Source organism: Prenolepis imparis, unplaced genomic scaffold, assembly GCF_030444845.1.
Source record: "Prenolepis imparis isolate NDT839.2.m4 unplaced genomic scaffold, iyPreImpa1.0 SCAF_7, whole genome shotgun sequence".
Taxonomy (NCBI): domain Eukaryota; kingdom Metazoa; phylum Arthropoda; class Insecta; order Hymenoptera; family Formicidae; genus Prenolepis; species Prenolepis imparis.
The window spans coordinates 4,024,926-4,035,420 of NW_028141165.1; the positions used below are offsets into that span (position 1 = coordinate 4,024,926).

General features: G+C 34.5%; 3 protein-coding genes across 4 annotated transcripts in view; 2 read left to right on the plus strand and 1 right to left on the minus strand.

Moving 5' to 3' along the window:
* LOC145938945 (BRCA1-associated RING domain protein 1) overlaps window positions 1-10,495 on the plus strand; it is a 162,000-nt gene that overhangs the window by 90,519 nt on the left and 60,986 nt on the right. The window lies entirely within an intron of this gene.
* Hop (tyrosine-protein kinase hopscotch) lies at window positions 380-6,720 on the minus strand. Of its 2 annotated transcripts, none has more exons than XM_083042892.1 (13): window positions 6,162-6,720; window positions 5,411-5,709; window positions 4,917-5,282; window positions 4,525-4,734; window positions 4,158-4,435; window positions 3,749-4,055; window positions 3,536-3,689; window positions 3,336-3,457; window positions 3,097-3,250; window positions 2,510-2,861; window positions 2,029-2,369; window positions 1,404-1,744; window positions 380-1,208 (listed from the first exon to the last, which is right to left on the minus strand). In XM_083042892.1, exons 1-13 carry the CDS (start codon window positions 6,264-6,266, stop codon window positions 860-862), a joined length of 3,378 nt encoding a protein of 1,125 aa, XP_082899018.1. In that variant the 5' UTR covers window positions 6,267-6,720; the 3' UTR covers window positions 380-859. The 2 variants fall into 2 exon arrangements, with proteins under 2 accessions (XP_082899018.1, XP_082899019.1); XM_083042893.1 differs by having other exon boundaries at window positions 381-1,208; window positions 2,540-2,861; window positions 6,162-6,716.
* LOC145938944 (polyubiquitin) lies at window positions 7,703-10,478 on the plus strand. Its single transcript, XM_083042894.1, has 2 exons — window positions 7,703-7,843; window positions 8,630-10,478. The coding sequence occupies exon 2, from the start codon at window positions 8,637-8,639 to the stop codon at window positions 10,242-10,244; it is 1,608 nt and encodes a 535-aa protein (XP_082899020.1). The 5' UTR covers window positions 7,703-7,843; window positions 8,630-8,636; the 3' UTR covers window positions 10,245-10,478.

Sequence of the window (10,495 nt, forward strand, 5' to 3'; positions counted from 1 at the left end):
TCACGATTCCGACATGGTCGGCAAGGTACCAGGAGCCTTAAAAAGCTCTATCTTTGCTTTAGTCTTCCTATTTTTTCTCTTGGGATTATATCCAAATCACATACACGCGATTATATTCAATTTTTTTTTTTTTTTTTCTTTGCGACATTATCGAGAAAATTATGTATTAAGAAAAAGATGTTTAACGTTGAAATGGGAATTTTCGTTGGCATCAAAGGAATTGAATGGAGAAGAAAGCACGGTAATATTCGGTAATAATATGAAATAAAACATTTTTTTTTTAATAAAAATTGTTTAGTCAATTATTTTAACATATAATCATACATTTATACACAAAACTTTTCTTGCTTTATTATTTTGCTGTGACTATTTTTCTATTATTATAGAAAAAAATGAAGCGCACGAGCAATAAGAGAGAGTAAAAGAAAAGCCTTACATATTAAAATAAAATATTCTAGCCGTATATTCCACACAAAATACATAAGAAATATAACGATAGAATCATCGACTAGATACATTTCTATGTAGAAATGTATCGAAAATATTCTTAATTTTCATGGCAAAGGTACTTTGATTCTTTTGAAGTATTTTCCTTAAAAAAATCTCGAATGAGGAGGGAAGAGGAACAATAGTTAAAAATAATTTTCTCTGGATTGATAGATACTTTCGCGGGGAACATATTATATATCTATAAATTATAAAGAAATAAAAACAGTTTTTTTGCGAAAGATAAATCAACTTTAGACTCATCAAAAAATCTCTCAATTGAAATAAGAATTGTGGATAGATATCATTTATATATTTTTAAAACAATAACGAGCGAGGTTCACGTAGGCCGCGTGAATGAAAATAATGTATTTTAATTAATATATTTCTGTATCAACTCATTGATGTCTTTGCATAGAGCAGCGAATGTCGGCCTTTCATGACTCTTCATATTCCAACATGAATGCATCAGCCGCTGATACACTTCTGGCGGACACGATTCCGGACAAGGAAGGCGAACGCCACTTTCCAACGCTGCTATCAGTGGTGCAATATTCTTTTCCAAGATATTATCTGTCTCCGTGATGTTCTTACAATTCAGTTCAATCTCTGGTAGCTTCGGATCCTCGCCGAGGCTAAATATCTCGTACATCGTTACGCCAAACGACCATACGTCCGAGCGCGGTGAGAATTTAAGAGCTGTTAAACTCTCCGGTGCATACCTAAAAAAATCATCCATTCTCTATGATCGAGCATTACTACAGAGATTAGCGCTCGAAAGAATAATCCGATCTTAGAGTCAATAATTTTATTTTAACGACAAAGAGAGAAATGTTATGTTTGAAAAATTATTTCTTGACTATCAAGGAAAAGTATTAACGTAGTGAAGATTGATTTTTTGTTTTTACTATACTTACCACTTCATTGGAAGATTGCGGACGGTTTGAAGCGTATAATAATCGCCCTTGCCTTTTGTCATTTGCGCGAGACCGAAATCACTGATTTTCAGATGAGTTTCGCTTGCTACTAGAATATTTCTCGCTGCTAGATCCCTGTGAACGACATTCTTGGAACCAAGATAATCCATACCAGTAGCGATATCCAGCGCGAAGTGTAGCAGTTTCTTAGGTGCTCTCAGAGTCTTCCGATACATGAGTAAATAATTTTGCAACGAACCGTGCTCGATAAACTCCATGATCAGGCATTTTGGTTCCGATATATTGCCCAAAATTTTCACAATGTTCCGATGCTTGAGAGTCTATAAAATAAAATAAAAAACACAATTTAAACACAATTTTAATATTAATACAGTATTAAGGGTAGAAATATCTTATTCTTAATATTTTATTCTTAATATTTATCTTAAATTCGCTATGCATTGGTTATTAGCAAGAAATATGTATGTAGAATGCAGTTTTGCTATTTTAGTATTACAACATATTTTAATGTAATATATGAAGAGATTTTGAAAACTTAAGACAGAGCGTTTGCGTAATGCAATTCTTGAAAAAATGACGTTTGATTCTTAAGACAACATTTTACCTTCATGATCCGAATTTCTCTTTCGAAATCATTCTGTACCGATTCTGCTCCAATCTTCAGCTTTTTTACGGCTATCTGCTCCGTTTCGTTGCCCCTAACGCGCACACCCCTGTACACATCGCCATAGAAACCTTGACCTATGCGTTCCTGCTTATATATCGTCCATGTCGAATTCGTTTCGTTCTCGAAAATATCCTCCATCTGACCAATATAAATCCCGTAATGAGAAATGCCATTAGCACTCGAAATGTGCGCATCGTTCATGGCGTCGATCACGAGATTTAGATAACGGCAAAATTCGTCCGTGGTAACGACGGCATTCTCCTGAGAGCTTATGACAGCTTCAAAAACAAAATTCAATTACTAATTTTTATAAAGTCGACGTTATTAAATTTTAATATTATTTATGTACGGCAACCCATGGTTATACATGGAGACGTGACAGAGAGAAAATATTAAACGCATGAGATAATATATTTACTTTTGTCATTATTTAAATATGATAACTCACTGTCGTCATCATCCCAAGTTAAGTTAGTGTGATCGGTGTTCAAACTGCATGAATCTAGCACTTGTGATTCGCTGTACGATGTTCTCTCCTCTAAATCGTCGTTACTATCGTTTTCATCGGTGTTGAAGAACTTAGGGAATGCCGTAGCGTAAGCATGATTCCGACGGGGATTATATACTTGATACAGAATCTGATTGATATCTCGCATAATAGCCTGAGGTTGTTTCCTTGTGTTTTTTTCACTCCAACATTCCAACATCAATTTATAGACTTCGTACGGGCAGTCCATAGGTTGCGGTAAATGATTTCCATCTCTATAAAACTGTAAGAAAACACTGTTTAGTCACATATTCATATTGCACATATAATATGATTTATTTATACAAAAAATTAATCGTAAATCAAATTTGTAAATAATATAAACAATTTGTATTGAATCAAAGTATATAGAACAATTTTAATTGTAATTTATAAAAACAATTTTATGTAAATAGATTCTATATTTCTATTAGTATAAAATATTACTATAATTAAACTGTTATTTATAATAAATATGCCTTTTTGACAATATCAGTATTATGATATATAGGTATGGAAATCCCTCTGGAGAATATCTCCCAAACGGTTGTAGCCAGCGCCCATATATCTGCTTGAAAGCTATATTTTGCAAGTTCTAGATCTATATAACATTCTGGTGGTATCCAAGGTATGCTGCATAAATTAAAGAAAAATCATGGAAAGTTATATTAAACGTTAAACGATAAATGTCAAACAAGACTTTTATTTCTCGACTCACTCGCTATCGGTGTAAGTGAAGAGACCAGGATCCCCCAATTTAACAATGAAACTGTTATCTGTATGTGCATGTACAAAAACTCCCGAGCACCTTATCTTTCCATGAACTACATGATTCTCCTCCTATATCATAATTATTCCAAGTCTTGTTCAAAGTATTGCATTAAATAGCATATATTCCAAAGATATTTTTTCTCTTACCAAATGCCATAGAGCTGTTGTCAAACAGGCGGTGGCTTCGACCATATCGACTACTTTTATAGTCGAAGAGTTGCGCAAATACAAGTCTAGTGGACCTAACTTCACCAATTCGAGTAACATCCCGATTGACGGAGACACAGTTATGCCGTACAGTCTGAAAACAAACCAAGAATGTTACTGTTTACCCTTCTAATATTTTCTTTTTAATATTACCTGATCAGAGCTCCCGATCGTAATTTGCCCCACTTGTCGGCTAGTTCTAGAAAATCTTTGGTATAACTGGCACAATTAGGTTTGAGTGTCTTCATCATGATTTCGAGTTTCTTGCCTTTAGCGATTCGCCATGTCGCTCGTTGTATACTCATCACCGACTTGATGCGACTCAACTCTCTACCGCTTTTACACAATTGATTCTGCGACACGCATCGCGGTCCACCTTCCAATAGAGCGATAATCTCCTCGTCCGCCGCTTGTTCGCTCGCAATGTTTTCCGATGCGCAAATTAATAATGGTGATATATCTAAAAAAAAATAAAATAAAAATTTATATATATATAGAAACAATTAAAATTTTGACTTTCTCTTTCTATTATGTTCAATTCACATATAACTATTGTGTATACCATATTCCGAAGGTCGCAAGCATTCTTCGAGATACATTGAATTGGCGCGATTTTGGAATGAAGAAATTAAATTCATCAAAGAAGAATAGATCTGTGTAGATGAACATATCAAAAATTCTCCCGGACGAATCTGTTCCACTCTTTGCGATATTACTTTCTCGTCTTTCTTGCAAACATCAATGTTGTAAACATCGTATTCGGTTTCGCTCTCTCGAAGTATGTAAGTTCCCGGTTTGTTGGCACGTTTTTCTTTGAGTTTCGCATATGAAAATTGTTTTCTGAAATATTTTTGGAGAGATTCTTTGTAATATTACACACATCATATGCCGAATTATAGTTCTACACTATTTTGTAAAAACTATCTTACCCGACTGGTCCATGGCACTTTAAATCGTGTAATCTATCCAAAGTAGGTGTAGTAACCTCTCTACAGAGATTGAAAGTCCACTTAATAGACAATCGGTAATATCCGTCCAACGCGGATACAAATGACATCAACATTCCATTTGTATGTCCCATGAATTTTAAGTACGACGGTATGCCGTTCTTCCTCGAAATTTCAACAGTGTTATCCTCTCTGAAAAATTAAAGTTTGATAGATAAAAATGTATTGTTTCTGATATATTTGATCTATAAAAGCTATATAATTATAAGATATTTATAAAAGAAAATATAAGATTATTAAATGGAAAAAATTGATTGTCATTAAGATCATATATAGAGAAGAAAAGCTAACTCATTAAAAATCTTTTATCGTACCTTATAGAAATGAAACAAAGATCTCCTATAGTACAAAGTGTTTTCCAATCATCAGTGTCAGTCTCACAGTATTTTATTTCCTCTCTGTTAACCCTAAGTAAAACTTTAGCCGGTGGATTAGGAACACCTTTATCCATTAATGCTTTATATTCTTCATACAAATAGTTTGGCGCCATGCTTTCAAATTGCTGCAGATATTGTTCCTTGACATATGAAGCATCGAGGTGCTCTCCAGATATTTCTGCCAGTGCATTATATATTGGTTTCTTAACAAAAAAGGCATGCCTTTTAATGCATTCTTTGGGAATATATTTTTTGTATTCTGATTCTACAATTTCCCGTGGTAGTTGTTTCTCAAGCATTACTCTGTAACACATAAAAATATGTCATGTAGTATCATATTGCACTATATAACTATATAAAACAAATTTACAAAAAATTAGTTATAAATTGAAACTTAAAACATGAAAGTTAACTATATTTTTATACATTACCTGTACATATCACTAACTCCTAAGCCAATTAGTTTATCTTTATGCTTCTCGTAGACAATATCAGGTACTTTATTATTCATTATATCTATACGAACTTGCTGAAAATAATAATTGTAAGCTTGTTCGTCTATCTGTTTCAGTTTCTGCATACTGCATGGTTTGAATCGCAAGCGAAAATCGAATCTGTTCTTATCTCTGTCTTCGACTTTGTGTCCATATGGGAACCATAATTTCGTAGAATAACTTCGCAATGCGAATAGATGTCTTGCCAGTGGAGTTATCTTGAAGATCTTGCATATCTAAAAGTTAAACGATTTTTTGCTTATAAAGAAATCTTAGGTTTATATTTTATGGAACGAGTATAATAAAAAAGTATAATAGAAATTTAATTTATATAGATATCAATAAACAAAATAAATTATATATAAATAAATTAACTAAACAGCATTTTGTAAAATGATAAAATGGAAAACAATCTAAAATATTTAATGTAGTTGATAAAATATATAATAATCTGATTTCTGATAAATATTTATTTTATTCCAAATTAATTCGTTTCATATGATTTAATGAGTACATTTGCCACATATTGTTTACAAAACAATATTATGGTACAATTAATACATAACGTGAAGTTTTGACATGAAAACCATCAAGTTAGACACATTCCTTTTTATCATAAAAACGATAAAATTTAGCTTTATCTAATAAGAGAGAAAAAAGCCATCCATATATATATATATATATATACCTTGATACATAAATCTTCAATGGTCTCACCGACGAAAAACGTAACATTTAATTGGTTTTCATCGGTGGCCACATAAATCACTGCTGATCGCTCGTTGTCCTTCATTTTCTATTAATTAACATGCTGTCGATACCGTCGAAAGAATTACAGCTGCATCTCTTAGATACATGATAACACTCGTATTGCGACTTCTGTTTTGTTAATGTACGACAATATCACATATCACGACGTAAATTGCAAGCGAATCAAAGCGAATGAATGAAATCAGGGCTTCCACACGAGATATCACGTTTCACTCATAGAAAATGTTCACTCGGACGTAATGTAACTGGACACAACCTGGACACAACCATTTATATCGACCAGGGTGACCAGCATGATCAGAATTTTGTGTTCAACTAAAATATGTCCAGTTGAATGCCGTCCCATCTCACAACATCACACGGGATTCCTCTGCGTACAATCATATTTATTTAGAAGGAAAGGAGTTAAATATAACGGGATTTCAACATTTTGTCTCTGTTCAGAACAGAGGATCTCGATTGTAAATATTATGCGTAATTCTGGAGTATAAAACTAATATTTTCTATTTGTGTGTGTATACCGGGTGTCCCATTTTAAAGGACCCACTCAAATATCTCAGAAACACTACGTTAAATCGAAAAATGTTTCCTACAAAAGTTGTAGGGTTTCGAGGGGGACATAACATAGTAATATTCATATGACCTTGGGCGGCGCCTCCAAGGTCAAGTGAAGGTGAGAATGAATTTTTTAAATGGAAACCCATATTTTTTATTATAACATCTTTTTCTACTAATTAATTTGAACAACTTATATCTGAAGCATTTTTTTATTTTCCTAATATTTTTTCTTCTTTTCAAAATTCATTCTCACCTTCATTTGACCTTGGAGACGCCGCCTAAGGTCATATGAATATTACTATGTTATGTCCCCCTCGAAACCCTACAACTTTTGTAGGAAACATTTTTCGATTTAACGCAGTGTTTCTGACAATGAGATATTTGAGTGGGTCCTTTAAAATGGGACACCTGGTATGTCCGGCAGCTAATCAGTCTGACAAGCTTGTTCGTCAAGTGAAATAATTTATTTAACATTTCTTTTATGAATTTTCGTCCTTTGTCAGGGTCGCATTGCGAACTCGATTGGATGCATTAATGCGCACAAATACATCCGACCAAATTTATGAATAATATTATTTATTTGTAGAAAAGAGAAAGCTTGTATGTCAGAAGACGCTGATGATTGTTTTTGTAAGAAATTGTGAAAAGCTCAGAAATTCCCTATCTGAGTAGTTGATGGAGAAAAAATCAGCTGTAGCTTGTACGATTGGTCGATGACGTATTGACGCATGCGCACGTGAGTCTCGCGAAAGGTGCGATCGAAAATCTACTCGTTGGGCATAGTACCTTTTTTCATTGACCAATCAGAATGGAGAGATTTTTGCTCCTTTTGTCACTATTGGCCGAATCGAACGTCACTCTATTTCGATTATATTATTTCAGAACGCAACCCGGAAGAGATCATTCCATCCGCAGCAGCGATATTGAATACCACTGTGAACTTTGAGAAAGTCGTTTGTCTCGATCGTTTGTCTGCGCTTCTTTTAATAAAGGGAGTGATCTTGATTGCGAATCGGCAGCTGCTAATTATCTCGATATCAGGTAAGAGTTTGGTCAACATCATTTTTGCCGTGATACGCGAAAATCTGTCGCTGTTGGACCGGCTTGGAATTTTTCTCTTGTCCTCGAGGCACCGTCCTCCATTTTCTCGAATCACGGTTTCTTTTGTACCGCATCGATCGATTGCCCATTTATATATGTATATGATATATTATATAGGTTCGTAATTGCAAGCCTTGAATTATTTCTTCATCATAAATATCATAGAGCAACGTGATCTGTAGTGTTAGATTTTATTTTATAACAGATATATACACGAAAACCCAGAGGAGACTAGAAGATTCTAGATTTTTTTTGTTTTTTTTAACCATTATTGAGTCTTGTTATTACGACGCATTTTGTGCAAAAGTCTGCTCTTGAGGTGTACAATAAATAAATATTATATAAATTATGTGAAAAAAAGCATAGATTTATTTTAAATAATTATAGTCGAATATGTTATAAAACTATTGTTCTTGCACAAGTCAATATTGTAATTCGAATTGTACGATTTGTAAATAAATATTTTTTTTTCTTTTTCAATAGTATAAAAAGTAGAAAATGTAACATTCTTAATAAATTGACAGTAATCAAATTTCTCTAAACTAACCTATTTTCAATTAGCTGTAACATATGTAATGATTTTAATATGCAATTATAAGTTTTTAACTAATAGCAATACATATAATTGCATCTTAAGTTTAGATTAATATTAATAATAAGTTTGTTGAAATTAATAAACACTAAAAAAATTAACATGTTATAAATTAGATATTTCTTTTATTTTAGATTCATCATGCAAATCTTCGTGAAAACTCTCACTGGGAAAACCATCACCCTTGAGGTAGAAGCTTCTGACACAATAGAAAATGTCAAAGCCAAGATTCAAGATAAAGAAGGCATTCCTCCTGATCAGCAGCGATTGATCTTTGCTGGAAAACAACTAGAAGACGGCAGAACTCTTTCCGATTATAACATCCAGAAAGAATCCACGCTTCATCTGGTTCTGCGTCTTCGAGGAGGAATGCAGATCTTTGTGAAGACTCTCACTGGCAAAACCATCACCCTTGAAGTTGAAGCTTCAGATACCATAGAAAATGTGAAGGCCAAAATCCAAGACAAAGAGGGAATTCCTCCGGATCAGCAGCGTCTGATTTTCGCTGGCAAACAACTAGAAGATGGCAGAACTCTTTCCGATTACAACATCCAGAAAGAATCCACGCTTCATCTGGTTCTGCGTCTTCGAGGAGGAATGCAGATCTTTGTGAAGACTCTCACTGGCAAAACCATCACTCTCGAAGTTGAAGCTTCAGATACTATAGAAAATGTGAAGGCCAAAATCCAAGACAAAGAGGGAATTCCTCCGGATCAGCAGCGTCTGATTTTCGCTGGCAAACAACTAGAAGACGGCAGAACTCTTTCTGATTACAACATTCAGAAAGAATCTACGCTTCATCTGGTTCTGCGTCTTCGAGGAGGAATGCAGATTTTTGTGAAGACTCTCACTGGCAAAACCATCACTCTCGAAGTTGAAGCTTCAGATACTATAGAAAATGTGAAGGCCAAAATCCAAGACAAAGAGGGAATTCCTCCGGATCAGCAGCGTCTGATTTTCGCTGGCAAACAACTTGAAGATGGCAGAACTCTTTCCGATTACAACATTCAGAAAGAATCTACGCTTCATCTGGTTCTGCGTCTTCGAGGAGGAATGCAGATTTTTGTGAAGACTCTCACAGGCAAAACTATCACACTCGAAGTCGAGGCTTCTGACACAATAGAAAACGTAAAAGCCAAAATCCAGGATAAAGAGGGCATTCCTCCCGATCAACAGCGTTTAATTTTTGCTGGAAAACAATTAGAAGACGGACGGACGCTTTCGGATTACAACATTCAGAAAGAATCCACACTTCATCTGGTTCTGCGTCTTCGAGGTGGAATGCAGATTTTTGTGAAGACACTCACAGGCAAAACTATCACACTCGAAGTCGAGGCTTCTGATACAATAGAAAACGTAAAAGCCAAAATCCAGGATAAAGAAGGCATTCCTCCCGATCAACAACGTTTGATTTTTGCCGGAAAACAGCTGGAAGATGGTAGAACCCTTTCTGATTACAATATCCAGAAGGAATCCACGCTTCATTTGGTCCTGCGTCTTCGTGGAGGAATGCAGATCTTCGTAAAAACTCTTACAGGCAAAACTATCACTCTTGAAGTCGAAGCTTCAGACACCATAGAAAATGTGAAGGCCAAAATCCAGGACAAAGAAGGAATTCCACCTGATCAGCAACGTCTCATTTTTGCCGGTAAGCAGCTTGAAGATGGTAGAACTCTGTCCGACTATAATATTCAAAAGGAATCTACACTTCACTTAGTTTTGCGACTTCGCGGAGGAGCACGCTTTTGAGTCGCAGATCCAGAGAAATGTTAGTAATTGCAAATTGCATAGTAGTATCAGAGTAGTAGTAGTAACATCTTTTTTTAAATTTAAGTCTTCAAGTTTATATCTCGTATATGCTTTTTATGATATTATTTTTCAACAATTATTCGAAAATGCGACAAGAATGTAATTAAATTGTAATCCCTCGAAAGAGATACATTCTTATCCAATTTAAGCATTAAATTACATTCAGAGAATTAATCCATCTGGAATGATTT